At 39.9% G+C, this 19,353-nt stretch overlaps 1 protein-coding gene across 1 annotated transcript in view; it reads right to left on the bottom strand.

The window, feature by feature from the left end:
* The window catches only part of LOC139329520 (A-type voltage-gated potassium channel KCND3-like), an 83,551-nt gene that overhangs the window by 17,172 nt on the left and 47,026 nt on the right, over positions 1-19,353 (bottom strand). The window contains exon 3 of the mRNA XM_070959891.1: positions 2,775-2,937. Coding sequence (XP_070815992.1) covers positions 2,775-2,937 — 163 coding nt within the window. The remainder of the gene's footprint in view (positions 1-2,774; positions 2,938-19,353) is intronic.

Genomic DNA, 19,353 nt, shown 5'->3' with positions numbered 1-19,353 from the left:
TTACACATATATAAAGCATATGTGTGTGTGTGTGTGTGTGTGTGTGTGTGTGTGTGTGTGTGTGTGTGTGTGTGAGACTCCTGCACTCAGTCAGCAGTTTAAGAATGTCCTTGTTGTGTAGTAATGTTTTGCAGAGGATGAGTAAGAAAAATCATCAGCTTGCTGAGATCTTACTCAGGCAGACTCACATGACTGGCTTGAACTGCGCTTGGTTTGCTAAATCAGAATCACTTGACCTGCATAGTTACTTCTAATGTACTGATTACTCCTACTTTTCATTTGGCTTCCTCAATACTGCATTGGGCTTAGCCTACTTAATTTGAAGTTTAAAGTAATTGCACAACTAATTACTTTACTTTTTGAAATACCCATACAAATCTGGGCTAACCATGAAAAACCATAGATGGACACACAATACTCTTTTTTTGCCCGATGCACTTAAAATAAGTGCATTCAAACACAAAAGGAACTGTTTTAACAATACATGCTGTTTTGTTGGACAGAATTTACAGTGACATTATTGAATAAACTTACTGCATATAACATAAAATCCATAATATCAAAATATCTTTAAAGAGCACCTAGTCTGCACTGCCGCTCTTAATCCACTATTTAAGTCTGTCTGTTCAGCCAACACTTTCAGTCTAGCTGAAAGAGTAGCTGTTGTCAGAGTAGCTGTTGCTAGGCAACAATCCAAAATAATGTTCAAAAGTCAGTGAATAGGTTACAAAATAAAACTTTCAAAGCATTATGGACCATTTTTTATAGAAATTTGAAAATGAGTTATAACATTTTCACAGTACTCGTGACCTCAAAAAAGAAAGAATGACTAGTTTCAATAGTTACAGAATTTAAATGCTTTATCAGTTAATTATCAGTTCCCATTAATCGCATACGGCTGTGTAACCTATCATGTATATTGTCAAACCATTTCTAAAAAAATACCACCATTAATATGCTTTTTTTTGATGATATCTAAACTCACTTTGATTTATTTTATTTCCTCTGGATCAGCATAGCAGTTCCATAAAATGCTAATGAAACGACTTGATAAGTAAAATATGTCATTTCTCATAGCTAAAAGGGATTTTTCTCATTATCTAACCTGACAAGAGCCAAACTGGAGCATGTGAAGGTGTAAAGGCGTTCACTTTTTGTGTTTGAACTGGGAAAAAACCCATTTTACTTTTGCTGATTCAAAGCAATATATTAATGAGAAAACCACCCCCCAGGATTCTTATATCACTATGGATTCAAACCAGACTTTTCCCTCCTCAATTAGCTATCAGCCCTGCTCTCTAACTTAATAGCACTCTTATCTAAACCTGCAGAAAGGTCGAGCCCACTGGGTGAGTGTGGTGAGCGGATAGCTAACATTTGGTACTTGTACTTTAAGTGTGTGTGAGACAGAGAGAGATAGGGAGTGGTGTGTGTGCATGTATGGAAGGATGATGAATAATGTGGGTCTGATGGGTAACAAATTTCCTGTGCGCGTGTGTGTGCACGTGCATATGTGTGTGATGGTGTTGGAAAGATTATGTAGTTTGAAGGACAGCGATTTTCAATGCAGACACATAATTGGGGTCAATCCTTCACCTTTTTCCAAGATTGTAAAATGTGTCCTCTCTCCTTTTTTTAAAAAAGAGAAACCAATCTGTCCTCCAGATCTTTTAACCTAGGGTCAGCATTTTAAATCATCTGAATATAAAAAAAGACCTTCAAAAGGTTTTTCAGGCATAACCATTCATATTCACCTGCTCTGTGTTTTTCAGCACTTGAACCGTCCATTCATTCTCATGAACTTAACGATCCTGTTGTACTCTTGAAAACCAAGAGCGTACACTCCTAACGGTGAGGTGATATGTATGCGTACACACTGAGACACAAACACACATCTAAGGTCGCTTTCACACCAGAGCTGATTGGTCTGCTTTAAACGGACCAGAGTTTGTTTCCTCGGATAGTCCGCTTCGTTTGGGCAGGTGTGAAAGCTCATCCGAACTCTGGTGCGGACCAAACAAGCAAACTCTGGTCTGCCTGAAAACGTGGGTCTCGGTTTGCTTGCAAGTGAACCCTGGTTCAGTTTGTATGCAGTGTGACAGCTCACCAGACCAGACACAGGACCAAATGTGACGCTATACGCAGTGCATACGCATGCTAAAATACAACGTATCTCATCTGTATTTATAATATAGCTTGATTCTGCATCTCTATTTACAGCTCCTTAGTCCTTACATGAATGTTTACTGTTGCTATAGCAACAAGTGACCGCTGACATTAGCAGTTACTAGCTAGCTAGCTTAGCTCAAACAACAATAACCCATAAATTCACAATTTGGCATATTTAAACAAAATCAAATCACAACTACCAACAGTCACAGTCCTTAAACTCTGAGCTCATATGTTGTCACGTTAGATCGTCAAAGTTAGAAAAATAACAGAACCAATCCCTGACAAGCTACGATAGCATTATAGGAACAGTTGCGTTCACTGTTGTTCTTCTGGGCTGGGAGGGAGGGATTTCCCCTCCTATTTTGTCCAATTGACGAGCACCCCTTTCAACCACGTGATGCTGCTCAGAGAGTTCGGTGCGCTTTAGAAATCACAGTGTGAAAGCAGAACCGAAACAAGTGATAAATGCAACAATGTTGCGACTTTCAGCTCCCCAATTGAACCGAGTCCGCTTGGTCAGGTGTGAAAATGACCTAAACCACACACAGACCTGGACTCTCCCTGTTGGAGCAGATGGGATGGCTAAAGGCACTGTCTATTACCTTCTGAGCGCGACGTTTGTCTGCTCTCTGGTTCTGGTGGTAGATGCGACTGAAGTTGGAGACAATAACAGGGACGGGCAGAGCGATCACAAGCACACCGCTCAGGGAGCAGATGGAGCCGAAGATCTTCCCGGCAATCGTCTTCGGCACCATATCTCCATACCTAGAAATAAGAAGACATGAGACAAAGTGTTGAAATCCACACATGGTGGGGGTCGATACATGGCTTAGGATACACCTGGCATGAAACCTGAGTTAAAATGTTCAAATTAAGTGTTTTAAAAAAAAAGCCTTTCCACTTTTGATGATGAAGAAAAGCTGGCATATCAAAAGAGAGAGGATACTGTGGGGTCTGCTACTGCTTCTGCAGACAAAGCTTTAATTTTATGCTGCCTACCACTCATCAGAAAGGTCCAAAAATAAAGAATAAAAAGAATGGCAGTAACAATGGGGGCCCCGATTTCAAATGGTGGCTGATAAAACACCACAGAGTCCACGTGGATCAGAAGAGGCAATTAATTGCCATCATGCATCAAGGCATCAAAGCAATTGCCGCTCTTTAAAGGTAGTTAAAAGAAAAGTGCAAAGATAAAACTTTGCAGAAATTTCAGAAATTCACTTAAACTTATGGAATTTTAATGGAGACATTAACAGTACACTGCCATACACAACCACAACAGTTGAATTTCTCCAACTTTCAGAAGCAGTTCCCTGTCCTGACTGGATCCAAAAGCACTTCCTGTTTCATTGTGCTATATTTATCTTTTGCCTACAATGCCTCCCATGGACTGTATAAAACATGGATGTAGTCTCCATGACGCTTTCCAGGTTTCTGAAGAGACATTGTGAAGCTCAGTGATGGTAGCTCTGTTGCCATCTTAGCGCTGGACCCCACCAAACTCCTAGCTAATGCAACAATGGGCATAGAGGTGGAGCGTGGGTAGAGCTGAGGCAGGCTGAATGAAGCCCTTTTGCTAAGCTAGCACCTTGCTTTCACTCAATGTGGACATGCCCATAATCATACATAACTCTTCCAGACTCAAGCGGCCACTCCACTCACTGTATTTGATAAGTGCAAAAGTTACAACAGCGATTTACCACACATCTCTGGGCAAATGCAGAAAAGTCCATTTCAAACCAAAATTTTCCAAAACCAAAACAATGAGCTGAAAGACAATGAAATGCTCTGTAAAACTGAGGGGAACTACTGTGTTAATTCTCTGTGGGTTCTTCATAACACATGACCCTTCTTATATACACATGGTAATTTAATCCATTGCTAATATGACCTTGAGCAGCTTAAACTGTTAAGTCTCGGTTCTAAAGGTGATAGTGAATGAGTGAATAAAGGAGTGATTTCAGATAGCGTCAGTCTTCCTGTTTTCCTTTTCCTTTGTTTCCCATTTTAACTGCTGTTGTTCTCAGCTTCCTCCAGGCTTCCGATAATTCGATTACACAGGTGAATGGCTTCTGTAAAAGGTGGGCAGAGGTAGTGAGATTGGACCACTGCTATCTGTGCAGCTCAGACTGGGTATAACAAAACCAAGCCAGTGGGATCCAGGGCCAGGAAGAATCCAAGGTTGACTTGCTGGCCAAAGCTGTGGGCCATGACGGCGTGTAGTGGAACAAATTGATTTAAAAACACTTCTAGGACGAGCTTGTAAGTGGTCGGGAAAAGACACTGAAATAGTCTGCTGGAGAGCCTGCTCACATAAAGTTTAAGCATGTGTGTGATGTGAAACGATGGGAAACCATGTTTTCTGGTGCACGATGGGCACCCTTTCAAGAATAATTAGAAAACAAGAAAGATAATAAGAGGGAGGAGAGATGAGTGCATTTTCTGCATAAGGGTCTATTCTGGTGACCACAGTGCTTTGCCAACTGATTTCCTCAAGAGCCACTTTAAGAAACTGATCAAGCATGGAGGTCTCATTTTGATCGTAAAATTCTCACTAAAAAACTTGTCAAAAAGCCATTTTTTCTCTTGCTCTCTGCCTGTTTGGCCTCTTTGGCTTCTGAGTTTCCTCTCCACTGCCTTCTCGACACAATGAGACTCTTGACAGGTAAGCCCCATGCACTGTTGACCACTGTGCCTCTTGAGGGCCGCTCTCTGCCCAGACGTGGGTGGGTGCTGGCTTTCCACTTTTCTGACTATTGTTTTTTTGGCCCAAAGCTCCCACTCTCCATGCTGAAAAGCACTGTAATCGCTAGACTTACCTCCTGCTTACTACCCACAAACTGAAGAGCTGGGGGATTATCACAAACCCAGCCTTCTGCTCTGCCTGAACAAATACGAGCGAGAGGCAAGGACGTGATGTTGCTCAAATCCTCTTTGAAAATTACTTTTTCACATTTCTTTTTACAGAGCAGAGGCGAGAACAGATGATGATAATGACAAAAATGAGTTGAGCAGACTATAAACTGACTAGGGATGCACCAATCAGCTTCTTTCACCTCTGATACTGATACCAATATCTGAAGTTTAGAAATGGACGATATTGATCCAATACTGATACAGAAAAACAGCACTGAATTACCTAACAAATGGTGTGTCTCATTTAGTGGAAAAGACTGGGATCATTCTTTTGTGCATCACGCTTGACTTAAACATTTCTTTCCTATTTTTTTTTTTTTTAAAACAAACAGATATAAATGTACTGAGTTACTAATTTATTTAATAACTATGTACCAGTAAAATAATCTTAAACCAATAGTGTCTCTGGCTTGGTCAAACAACATGTAAAAAAAATATAACAAGTATAACTGGTTCAGTCAGTGCAATTAGGAATATAAAAGGAATATAAAGTGTGCAACAATCTGTCTCCCACTTGCAACGGCATCACTCATTGACAACCAGCTGCATTGTACGTGTAACGCAGCCTAAACTACGCACTCTCATGCTGTCCATCGCCTTTCGCATGTTGCTGGCGTTGTCCCTCAGAATCACATGGACTTTACTCAACAATTTCCTTCAGGGTAGCAGCGATCGCATCGCTGGTGTGACCCACAGAAGTTTGTAGCATTTAGCATTGCACTGTGTGGCACGTAACTCTCATCCAGCCAGTGTGCAGTTAAACTTAAAAGTGACACGGGACATCCTCTCCTTGATTTTTGTTGCCTGCACACTATTAGGTGAAAATTTTTCACCTCTTTCCTTCATCTTCTTAAAAGCTAGCTGCATCCTACCGCCTCTTTTTGTTTATTCAGTTCAATGATCTCAGCGTGCTCCCTGACGTGAAATCTCTGTAGGTGCTTGATTAAGTTGGCTGTGTTATAACTTGACCTTTTACCACCGCCCCTCAGAACATTTACTGCACAGGTATTGCAAGTAGCCGTCAAGTTTGTAGGCTGAGATTGTTTGAAAAAGTTCCAGATAGCCAATCCTTTCGCTCGCTCTATTTTGAAAACAATGTGGTCCACAATATGTACGCTTCAGCACTGCGTGTTGCTTGCGCATGACGGCACTCATGGCACCTATAGCATAGCCTTAGGCTGAATAGGTCAGCCCCTATGTATCAGGCCCATTGTCAGCGATACCCGATCTATAATTTTCTTCAATATCGGGGCCGACACCGAAACCAATGTTGGATCGGTGCATCCCTAAAAGTGACATGCTGTTTCGACTTCTCTTGAGATTGATTTGCATTAAATGATCCTGCAGTGAAATAATCTGGTCAAAGTCCAGAAACAGTTACCCATAAATGTGCAAGTTGGTGTATCGTATAATAACAATAATTGTACAGCTCTTTTGTACAAGCCTTTCCAAAATCCAAAACACAAAAGCAAAAGTGTAAGGGATTAAACAGTGTGTTTGCCTGCTCTAACGTAACCCGCATGCATTAGCATGTCTGGCTAACTAGCTTAGTCGGCTACTTACAATGTGTGACTTCCAAAGCTGTGCAACACATCATTACCTACCTTTTTTATGGGCTTTATGTCATGTTATGTTGGAAAATGCCCCCTTCAGGACTGGGACATCCAATGTGTTTTATTAACCTTTTAAAGGTTTTTTCTTTTGGAACGCTAAAAGTGCTGAAACAGTTTGAAAATCTGAACAATGAAGCACAAACCATCACAGTCTCTGTATTACTTAACTCTGTTTTTTGTTGGCTAGACATCCAAACAGGGTCATGTCAGAACAAAACTTTCCCTAAAAGCTGAAGACACTAGATAGTAGCTAGTGCTACCCCAGTTTTGCAGTACAAAAACTATGCTGCTCTGTTATTTCTAGGTCTTCTAAATAACAAGAAACACAGTTTTACTGTTGGTCTTTTCACACGATTTCATGTGTGCAGCCATCAAGTGCACAATCAAGATCCTTTCACAGGCTTCTCGTCTCACAGTTTTAAAATGACTCAGAGCAAATGATAGATAGATAGATAGATAGATAGATAGATAGATAGATAGATAGATAGATAGATAGATAGATAGATAGATAGATAGATAGATAGATAGATACTTTATTCATCCCCAAGGGAAATTCACAATATAAGATAAGACATGCTTGCGACAGCTACCATGAAGATTGAGAAAGAGCAGCCTGCTTTTGTTTACATCTGACTGAAATCAGGGACACATTGTTTAAAACATTTCAACTGGTAAATCTTCCACCGTTATGACTGAACTGCACTCGGTATGTGCTGTGCAAGACTGATAGCTACAGTGACCAAAGCTGGGGGTGCACGTTACGATCGATCTCTGAGTTATTAATCATGTTAGCAGGGGAGGTAATAGTTTCTCTTCACACACCAAACTCAAACTCCTTTTTCTTTTTCTGAGTAAAACTTTTTCTCATGTTGTTGGGAAACTCACAGAAAAAGGCTGATTTGTACTGTGAGCACAGGCAGCAGAGTCAGAAATATGGCGGATTATTAACAAGATTAACGAGATTTGACCACAGGGCTTGTTGTTATTGTTTCTGCTTCTGGCTGCCAGGCGATCAGACAAATGATTTCACAATGCGCTCTGCTCACCTTCTGTCGGCTGATGAGAGATGACATTCTCCTGGCTGCGTCTCTCACTGCTTTGCTGTACTAATGTTTGACAATTCATACCCACTATGATGTGTCAAACATCATTACAACTGCGATACGGTGGAGTATTCAAAACTTTGCTCTTTGCAGTGAGTTTGGCCACAACGGAGTGTTGTGTCTAAAGGAGATCAACCCCACAGCACTTAAATGATGAATAGTTATTGTTACAACTGCTTTTACGGAGGCACAAAAAGAGGTTGACCTCTCTTTCATTCTGGAGCCATGCCATCACTCTCAGTGCTGATCACCTGCTGTGACCGACCACTTTCTCTCATTATAATATTTAAATGTACCTTGTAATCAAAAGGTCCTCTAACACAGAGCAGACGGTCTTTTTTCCAGCTCTTTAAAAATATTTTAATTATTAGCGGCCCTTTTTGTGTTTTCAGATAATTGCTGATGATTTGATTTTATTATTCTGATGGTAAAAAAAAATAGTCTACCACTTCCTTAACCTTTGCTCCACGCGTTAGGGGTCAAAAACACAGTCCCCTTATTCATTTGAATGAAGCCACTCTGTTGACACAGGGGGAATGCTGGCCAGTCAAGCAACGCACATTCTTGGGATTCTAGTATTTCCACTGTTTACCTGTGATCACCGGGATGAAACATTAAATAGTTGCCACCATGGTAGCTCTTGTCAAATCACACCTCACAGCGTTATAAACCACCATGTGGTGTTTTACCATTTCATAAACTTTCAACTCACGGATCTGGGCTTCATTTCATTGATCGGTGCCTGAAGCAACATGCCACCACCAGCACAGCCCGCTTGGTACTACTCATACTAATAACATTAATAATACAATACGGCACATTTGTCAAAAAGTTAAGAGTAGAAACTGCTTCATAATCAGGCAGCTACTAAATACTGTTAAATTAGAAAAATAAATATAATTGGACAAAAAATAATGTATGAGAAATGAGAAAAAGTAAATATGCAAATTCCAAAGAATAGGTAGCTTTTATTCAATTCAATAGTCCTTTATTAGTCCCGCGAGGGGAAATTCCAATTTACAGCAGCATCAATAAAGCAGGTAGAGTAGTCAAACAAGTGCATGGAAATTAAAAACAACAATTATATACAGAAGAATGAGATAAGAACCCAGTGTGCATGCTAGCACAGACTGTTGGTAGGATGAAAGGATGAATGTGGACATGAACCTGTAGTATTTATATTGCACGATTAAATTAATTCAAAATTATCCAGGTGCAATACACGGCAGAATGAAGGTCACCTGAAACCTTAAAATTATGGCGTCCTGCCACCTTCAAAGCAGGGACAGTTCAGCAATGTAATAAAATTAAATTGTAAATTGTTCATTTGTTCTGTGTATTAGGTGGATCATCGCTCAGGGAAAGGTGCTGGATGATCAAGGGTTTCCTAAAAGCAGCAACAGCTGATGACTAATAGCGTCCATGTGGACTCTCTGGTGTCTAAAATATACATGACTCACCTTTTTTTTTTTTTTAACTGATGTGTCATACCATTTACGGCTATGTTGTATGTAATATAATTACATGGCAAGTTTTGCCAGTTATAGCACCAATATGTCTTATTTATTTTATTAGTTTCTATTTATTTGCATTTATTAGCACTCTATAGTCTTTTGTGAGGCATATTGCCTAATCCCATGGCTGTATTTGAATAAACAGACATGTACGTTTGCATAAGTTGCACATCAGTTTGGACTGCTGGATTGTTGCAGTATGAAATGTCAAGAGTTAGAATCTTCCTCTCATTCAAATAATTCTGATTAATTATGAAGTCACTGAGTCACTGACAGTTGGAGTTATAAATATAAATATTTGCGTATAAATAATGCTAAACACTGCAGGTCAGGAAGGCCCTTGTCTCCCCGATAAGCAAACAGCTTGTTGCCTTGATGAGAGGACTAACCTTTTCAAATCAATATGCTGATACCCTGAGAAACAGGCCGATATATGGAGTAAATTAAGATTGAGTAAACAATGAATTGTTCAGGAAAAGCCTGACGGAGTAGTTAAACGATGCAACAAGGTATGAAACACAGCAGTGGGGCTATTTCTCCAGTAAACAGCATTCATTATGTTGCTTTTTCCATCCGCCACAGTTCAAAACAGAGGCCTAAGCGGGTGGAAAAATCAATTGCGAGGGAATTTATTCAGTCATGTGTTTTATCCTTTCCAATCTCTCGCTTGTTTTGCTCTTCATTAATAGAAGCTCTGTTGTGGCTTCTACAACATGTGGAAGGAGCAGCGTGCTCCTGATAGATCTGTGATGGGCATCAAATAAAACAGAATTGAATTGGAAGTACTGCATCAAAAAGGCAATATGAAACCAAAGCAATCAATCTGGCTGAATGATTTCTGCTTATGGGAGGCAGAATTGAAAGCAGCAGAGTCAAACCGAGTCAGACTTCGTTACAGTTGTGATGAGGAACATTAAAAACTGTTATCACAAGAGCAGCTAAAAGACAAAAAACAGCTTTTTTAATCATAAGGGACATGTGTTATTCTCCCTTTGACAGATGTTAAGGGCTTACACTGCAATTTGTCATTTTCATTTATTTCTTGAAGATTGATCACCTGTGTGAGAGTACCTGAAAATGCTCAGAAAACCCATAAATGACCAGAGTTACTGGACATGTAAGCCATCAATCAACACACACACACACACACACACACACACACACACACACACACACACACACACACACACACACACACACACACACACACACAAATCTGCTGGCAGGATTTTGTTCTACCTACACTTAAGATGTCCTCTCCAATTACATATCAGATTTTCAGAAACCCAAAAAAGGATCAAAATGCCTCCATTAAGTTAAAATATCTACATACTGGAAGTTTTTAATATATTTATATTATTTCAGAAATGATTGTCAGTCATGTTTCTTCCCCACTAAAGATCCCCAGCTGCATTTATGGATTTCAGGTTTAAACCTCCTCTGAAATATTTCACATCATATTGTTGTGCATAAATTTACCTCAGTAAATGTTGTTTTTTTTGCACAGTCATGCAGTGTTTTACTCTACTCCGTGTAAACATGTTTTCATTTGCTTTACCAGCTGGTGCAACAACCAAATCCGAATCAGGAATTGCTGTCGCTGTAAATGATACATAGGGTCATTGAGGGATTCCCTTGGGCTGGTTCGACTGTAACTAACAGCTCTGTTGTGTTAATTGTGGATGAATCCAGAAAACACACAAAAATGAGCGACTGTTTTGCTCTGGATGACATCAGCAGATAATGACGCAGTGGAGAAAGCGGCACAGCAGGTGCTCTGATTGAAGACGGAGGGTCACTGCCGGGTACTGATGCTACCTTCAAGATGATGCTGATGGATGCTAATGCTACAGCTGAAGAACTGATTCAATGGACAATTGCAAACATTCTTTTGAAGCATTTGGAGATCGTAACAGATGAATAAATTACACACTGATGCTGAAAACTGAGCATTTTGAAAGAAAACAGGGAAAGACTGAGGAGCTTCAACTTCTCTTGGATTCCCCCAAAAATCTGTCATTGGCTGCAGCACAAGGCAAGGCTTCAAAAGAAAGAATGCGAGGAACTTTGAGTTCATTGCTCTTCAACATTACACCATTACACTTTCTAAGAAGCCAAATGCCTCTGGTGCCCATCTAGTGCAATTGATTTGAAGCTGACAAACAAAATGATTAATTTACCGCTTTAAGTCACCAATGATTCTACCAATTCATGGGTTGTGTTTTAGGGGGCTTTTGTTGAATGAAGAGAAAGGGATTTGGATAAAGATATATTTGCTGTAATGAGGTTAAATTGATCAAAAAAAGAAGAAAAGCTAATCTAACTGGTTATTATTCATCAAAGTGACAACATCTTAGACAAAGAAACAATGATATATTAAGGTGAATGATTTGAAGTTCCATTTGCTACATGATGAATGATCCTTCCATGTCTTTAAAGGATTAACAACACATTTCTATAAATCTCTTGAATATGTGGTAAGCTGATGAATCCTGATTGCTTCTTCTGACAGATGCACACTTGCTGTGTGACACTGCAGGTTAATAGCAGATCTCTCTGCATGATTTTTACATAATCTGCCTTGAATCTCAATGGCTCTAATAGTATGCTGATAGAATTGGTGTTGGATAATCCCATTGTAGATGCAAGTGCAGAGTTTGGAGAATGTCAGTCCACTCTGCCAGGCACTCAAACAATCAGCCAAACAAAGAGGTAATGAGCGGACATTTGGGAGTGCGGAAAACAGGTAACAAACAAAACTGTCATTAATGTTGATTGTGTCCTTTTCACTCTTCTTACTGTCTGTATCTTTTTCTTTTTTTTTTCTCAAAATGCAATTCAGAGTTGACAATTTTGGTTTATTATCGGACATAAACAAGCCAACAGTTCTGCCTGATTATCTAAACCACTTAATTTGAGGGCAAAACTGAAAGTGATATGAACCGTAACACTGACGATCTGACGATTTGTGTAAAGCATTATTCATTGACTTTTGACCAATTGGAAGAAGCAGAACAATCAGTTAACATAAAAATGACATATTGCCACCTTTTGAAGTTGATATGCTGAATGTCTTAAAGGACCAATGTGTATTATTTAGTGGCATCTAGTGGTGAGGTTGCAGACTGCAACCAACTGAGTACGCTCACTCTGTTGATATAAAGAGCTCATCCTAAGGTAATGAAAACACAACAACTCTTTAACTCTTTAACCAACAGTTGCCTACTTGCACATTCAGCAGAAACAGAGCAACACTAACATTCATTTGTTGGCCTCCTTCTGGCCACCTGGCACATATTCCAATATTCACTCTCCCTTTAGCTCCGTTTTGGTCTCCACCAACTCCTGAGAGAAATATCTGTCTTTATAAGACGCTCCATTATGTTCACCAGCTAGTTGCTAATGTTGTCTAGTGCTGGACAGGTAGAGCTTTTTCACAGAAAACAGCTGCCCGCTGCGTCTGGAAATGAGGTTGATGAGAGCTGTGACAGTCAATCAAACAGGAAAATTGCGGGTCACACAATCAAATAACAAGCTGAACCATGTTTTCCATGCTCTGTAGAGCTGAGAGGAACTGCAGAGTTGGGTGATTATTATCTGTGGGTCTATTACTACAACCCCTTTTAAATTACACATAGTCATTTCACCCATTGTTCCCATGAAAATATTGATTGACAGCTTAAAAAAAAAAGGTTTTCTTTTTAGCAATGTCACCTCATTACCAGATTTAAGCAATTAGTGTGAGTACAGTGCTAATTACCCAAACTAATACATTGAAACTATGCTATAATACTACAAACTACTATACAATCATGAGGCACACAAGAACACAAACATACTTGCAGTATATTTGGTGGATAAAGTACTGCTGTTAAGATGGTATAAGAACCACACATTTAAACTTTTTATTTTTATTCTTCTTATCAGTGCAAAGTCCTGTTGACAGCTGCTGCCTTGTTTTGAATCAGAGTAACTTGACATTATACATTTCACTTTCCTTGCAGGTAAAGCCGTGTTCACAGGTCTAACACCTCCCTGCAGCACTGCTGTGGTCTTGTTTGTTGCTCTCTTTCACACTTTAGGACACATTTATGACCCTCTCTTTTCCTCTCATGAGCACAGAGCCAACACAGAAATAAATCTGCTCTACTACACCTCAAGAACCTGAACATGAGCAATGGCTAGTCTGACCATCTGTCTAGAGGGAATGCAAGGGTACACAACCTGCTGTAATGGTATTTACACACAATCTCACCTTTTCAGGAGAGGGGGTGATAACAAGAGAAACAAGAGGGGAGAAGGAGGGAAGGGAGTGGGATGGGATTAAACAGAGGGAAAAGAAACAACCTGATGTCTGTTATTACACACAAAAACATGTGAGGGATGTGGGATATTAGTCTGTGTGACCTGCTGCCACTGAAAAGAAAGCACCATCCATCATGACCTATGTGAGCTCCTGTTTAAATTAGAGGCTGGTCTATCTCAATGGGGAGAGTTAACATCAAGGGCAAACATGCTGCCACAGAAGGCATGTTGGAAAATGACCGGAACAATAGCGAGTTTATTTAAAGGCATGAATAAAGCAGGTTCAGCTGAGGTTCATTATTGGTCAAAGGATGATGTATGAGACACCAACAGCTGCACAATAGCAGAAAATAAAAACAGCGACTAAAGGCAATTTTTTTTAACCTTTATTAACCCAGGCCGCAATGCAATCATGCATTGTCCTTTTCCACTCCCTGTTTCATATTCATGCAGCTACAGTGTGCTCACACGTCCAGTCTAACCACTGTCCTTTTCTGCATTACTGACATTTTTCCCATTAGGCTTTTCTCTGAAGAGTCTGAAGAGTTCAAACAAACTGTCCTTCTTTAAAACAATCAGTGGTGGAAGAAGTGCCGAGCTCTATTTATGTAAAAATAAACAACAAACACAGTGTAAAAATACTGCATTCTTATTAAGGTACTAAGTGCTAAAGTATGTCGATATATACTTGATTTACCAAAAGCAAAAGTACTCATTATGCAGACACAATCTGATTTGCAGTTACAGGCATGCGAGGTTAACGTTGATCATTACTTATCTTAATGTCAAACTGTGCCAGTCACCTGTCTGTGAAGTAAAGTGAGTGAGTTTATTATTATTACTTTGCACATATAGTCTTTATGTGTAAAGTAATAATAATAAACTAGATTTGTATAGCATCTTTCATATAGGAACTGCAGCTCAAAGTGCTTTACAAGAAAGAAATCCCACGCACCAAGTGAGTGCTTTGCATAGAAAAAGCAGAATGGACATAAGAACAGATTAAAAAAATGAATGTTAAATATGAAAACAAAAATAAAGACAATGCATAAAACCACACAATAAGATCTTGGGAAAAATAGAGCAGAAGAAAGAGAAAAATCTGAAGAAGTCTATTAAGATGAAGCTCTAAAAGAACTCCTCATCTGGTGTCTCTGCTTTCTGTGGTCCTCACACACAGCACAATCTTTTCCTTCTTCACAGATACTGATTCACTCTTGATTACACCGAAGCAGGCATGTCCCAGCTGCCTCTGAACGTCTTCTCATGGACGTAATCTCACTGTGGGTCTTATCTGCCAATAGGGCACAACCCAGTGTTACCCTTCCAAAAAGCTGTTCAATTAATTTGGATTGTGAGATGATTAATATGTAGAAAAGAAGGGAAAACTACTGCAGACATCTGATTCGTGACAAGGGGCTCCAAGATACTGTGGGGTGGCTCAGGCGGCAGAGCAGTCATCTGCCAATCAGGAGGTCGGTGGTTCGATCCAGGCCTTGGCAGTCCACGTGCTGACGTATCCTTGGGCAAGATACTGTACCCCAAAACTGCCCCTGATGCTGCGACATCAGTGTGTGAAATCATATGTACGTCACTTCGGATAAGTGTTATTTCATAAACTTATGTTTTTTTTATGCAAAATCTTACTCTGCAAACTCACTAGTAACTATAAAATGAATATAAATATTTAATATTTTAAATATTAAAATAAATGAATAAACATAAAAAGCAAATCTGTGCAGAAAAAGTATGAGATTTTAGGATAAAATACAAAAATTATCTTGCGTCAGGGATAATGTCTGTTAATCAGATGATCACAAAGTAAGTTCTACAATTTGAAACAAGTGTAAAGCTGCATGCATTTCCATTTCCCCACCATCCTCGTGGATTACTACTCTGAATCAGTGCTGTCTCTGTTCTTGGCTTCCGTTTGTCAAGGCTGCATGGGTTTCTTCATGGAGCTTCTCTCTGTGCTGTCAGACAGGTTTCATTGACAATTTCAGCTACACAATCATCCGAAGTAATGAAGCATAGTGTCCTCAGGATGTGACAGGAAATTCATATTTGTCTTTTGTGTTTCACTCTCCTGCAGAGATGCAGCAGCGTCTGCAGCTCAGAGAAGTGCTGGGCCAGCAGAACATTCAGGAACAATTGTGTCTGAGTGCTGAGCAAGGCAACAGGATTGGTATTGACTTTTCTTTTACTGTGATAAAAAGACTACAATGAAACATTAAGCCTGATAAACCTTGCATTCCAATGGACGCAGACAATAAGAGATCACTGCCAGAGTCTATTATAAACACAGCTATAAAACACAGCATCGTTCAATAAGCTCTGGTCTTAATCACATTCTTCTTCTCTGTGAACTGAGGATTTACAGTGTTGAACTACATGACTGCAATGAGTGGCAGACAGACTTATCTGGGCTGAATAATTAACACTTCTATGTGTTTAGAGTGTTTCAAAGTGATGAAATGCTGAGTAAAAACTGACCAAATGTTTGCACAGTTTCAGTAAATGTTTTAATCAGGAACTGGAGTATTTGAATGAAAATACTTAAATCCGTCTTCATCTTGCTTGTTGAATCAGACCCATTGTTACTGATCTCCTTTGTACTAAGTCCTTCCACACAAAGACACACTGCAGCATCCACCTCATAAGAATTACCCAGCTTATTTGGCTCAATAGCCCAAAGCACGCATATCTGTGAAACCCTGAGTATTATTAGTGTAAAGGCTATACTTTGGTTTCAGTGTCTTTGAGTCACTCTGAAACAAACTGTCGTGTTTTATGGTCTGACATGTTTTTCTTCATGAAATTTCTCATAGAAATCTGGATCCCAATGATCACTCTCGCACACAGCGCATAAACATAAGCGACCTTCTCACCTACATATGTCCCTACAGTCAGGAATATTCCTACTGTTAAGTTATTGTGAACTCTACCTTCTAATTGACATTCACTGTGAACTTTCCAACACTTGAATACGTAACATCTGGTGAGTGTAATGTTGGACAAGAGGGGCCATATTTGCAGCCAGTGATTTAACCCACATCCAATTAGTTTCTCATCTCTGCTTGAGTTGCTTCTCTTCCTCCTGGCCTTAATCTCTGTCATCAGGGGTGTATCCAGTGGAAGGAGCTGTAGCTCTTGATCAATGGTACTTGAATTTCCTCCACCATGATGTGATGGAATGCCAGCCAATTAGCGATGGATCTGGGGGAACTTGCCTCCTATGTCATATCAGGGGCAAGGAAATGAAAATGTGGCAATTAATAAGCAAGTAGTCCTGAGCCTGTCATTCCCTCGTTAATGGGCCAATCTTGTAATTCTGTGATTGAGCTCCATCTCCAGACCAATAACAAACTCTGCACCGACTGTGCAGGAACCAGACTGAACTGACATAAGATTAGAGAACTATAGGGTATGACGTGCCATCCCACGCTTCGACAAATTACTTTGATATGCAAGTATTTTAAATTAGTGACTGTGTTTGAAGGAATCCTAATGCAAGCCACAAACGTTTACTCTGAACAAGTTTGCATTTGTGTAGGTTCAGTTAGTTTCTTTGTGTATTTGTGGAGAGCATTTGTCATATTAAGGGTAATGACAAACCTGCTAGTGTGTAGTGGGAGTGGACAATAAAACCAACCAAAACAGGCCTAGTTAATGTATGCATCGGTCAATTAAAGAGAGTCTACAGCCATGCACTTTGAATAAAGTGCTAATAACATGTTAATATGCTCATAATGACAAGCTGACAGGCTGACATTTAGCAGCTATGATGTATATAATTAAGGCTGAACAATTAATTGAAATATTATCAGTGTGAACAATTGCAAAGCACAGACTGCTGCATTTTTTTGATAAAGGTAAAATGTGTCACAACATCATGAATGAAGCACCATGGTGCTACAGAGATGCCCCAACCAATTCTCCAGACACAAGAAAACATGTTTGTTTGACACAGACTCCAGCAGAAATCATATAAGCAGCACCAAATCTCAATGTCAAACTATCCAACAGTTGCTAGAACATGTCACTAAAAACAAACAATGTCAATCATACGGTGACGCCAGATAACAAGTCAGATCACCAAAACCATTATGATTCATCCTGTGATTACCATCAATAATTGCACCACATTTCATAATGATCCATCCACCAGCGATTGAGACATTTCTGTCTGGACCAAAGTGATGGAATGACTAACAGTGTGTCTCTTGGAATGGAAATGTCAGTTGATTGGTTGATTGTTTTTGGAAAAAACAAACAAACAAACAATAATATAATTACAGCTCCAGAAACAGCTGAAACAACCGAGGCATCTATTAGCATCCTCAAGTGGAGCACTTACTTATGCAAGTGTGGCATGAACACACACACACACACACACACACACACACACACACATACAAATAAAACCAATAATGACAACATAACAGAGTGGCACTGTATAAAATAATAACACATCTGTACTGTATAAACTAAAGTTCCGCCTCTCACTGGGCAGAACACCAGTCACATTTTCCATTAAATGGGTGGCACTTGAGGTGGCCAATCAGATTTAAGGGGTCAGTGCCCCCCAGGCCATGTCCTGGACATGCCCTGCCTTGTTATGGTGGAGAGCAGCAAGTGGTTGCACTTTATGTTTGTCTTGCGCACAAGTGTTGGGGATGTCTGGAGGGAAGGTGCAGGCACTGTTGGCCATGATTAACTCCGGGAGAACAGTTCTGGGCTCAGGGCTTTGTTCCATTCAGTTGTGCCTCTCATGAAAGGGAAGTGGGTTACTCATTCAATTCACTCTTTTCTGAGCCAATTTTAAGATTTGAACCAACAACCACCCATTACTCTCTGAGACAGGCTGCAATGATACTCTTCAAAAGAAATCCTATTATCTGCTGTCTTTGGGTCTTGGGGTATAACTTTGTTTTGACATATCCCCAATTTTAATTTCTCGAGGTTTTCTCTCAAAACACTCTACCAGACGACCACTGCAGCGGCATTAATACAAGATAGACACAACACGGACGAATCAGAGGGTAGAGACGTTTTGGCAGAAAATGCTGAAAAATGAGATGATATGAGTCGGAGAGCAGGGACCTGTTATCCACCACAGATGGTCAACCAGGCGCAGCTGATCACTAGCGAGTAAGAAGCGTGCTGAGTGGTTTACTGGCTTAATGCCACCCTTCTGGACAAGACCCTCCAAACAGCTGCTCTAGTACATTTCATCTTAAAAATACAGGATTCTGAATACAAACGAGGACAGTGAGGGACAGTTTCAACGAACCAAAGCAGGGGATTAAAAAAACATGAAAGCTAAAACACAGTGCAGTTGTAAGGTGACGGGCGACAAAGAAGCAGAAGAATCACTGTGAGATGAGATCAAGAATCTTGGCTGAAAGCTGTGACAGAAAGTGGCTTTACAGAAGAGGAGACTTCTGGTTTGATGAGCAAGAAGTGTTTGTTGAAGGCTTATTGCAGACGTCTAAATTAGCGTTGCTATTATTGATCACCATTAGTAAAATGAGGCAGCATCTGCACAATGCTTTTGCTTCACAAAATACATTTTCACTCAATAATTAGTGAGACATAATATGACAAACGCTGTTCACTTCACACCTCATCTGACCTCTACAGTAGTTGGCTGACAGGATTCCTAGTGGAGAATTACTGCTGTTAGCATTTACACTTCTACTGTCCAATCACATGCTTCCACAAACCACC

Source organism: Chaetodon trifascialis, chromosome 3, assembly GCF_039877785.1.
Source record: "Chaetodon trifascialis isolate fChaTrf1 chromosome 3, fChaTrf1.hap1, whole genome shotgun sequence".
Taxonomy (NCBI): Eukaryota; Metazoa; Chordata; class Actinopteri; order Chaetodontiformes; family Chaetodontidae; genus Chaetodon; species Chaetodon trifascialis.
This window is presented reverse-complemented; position numbering and strand designations above follow the sequence as displayed.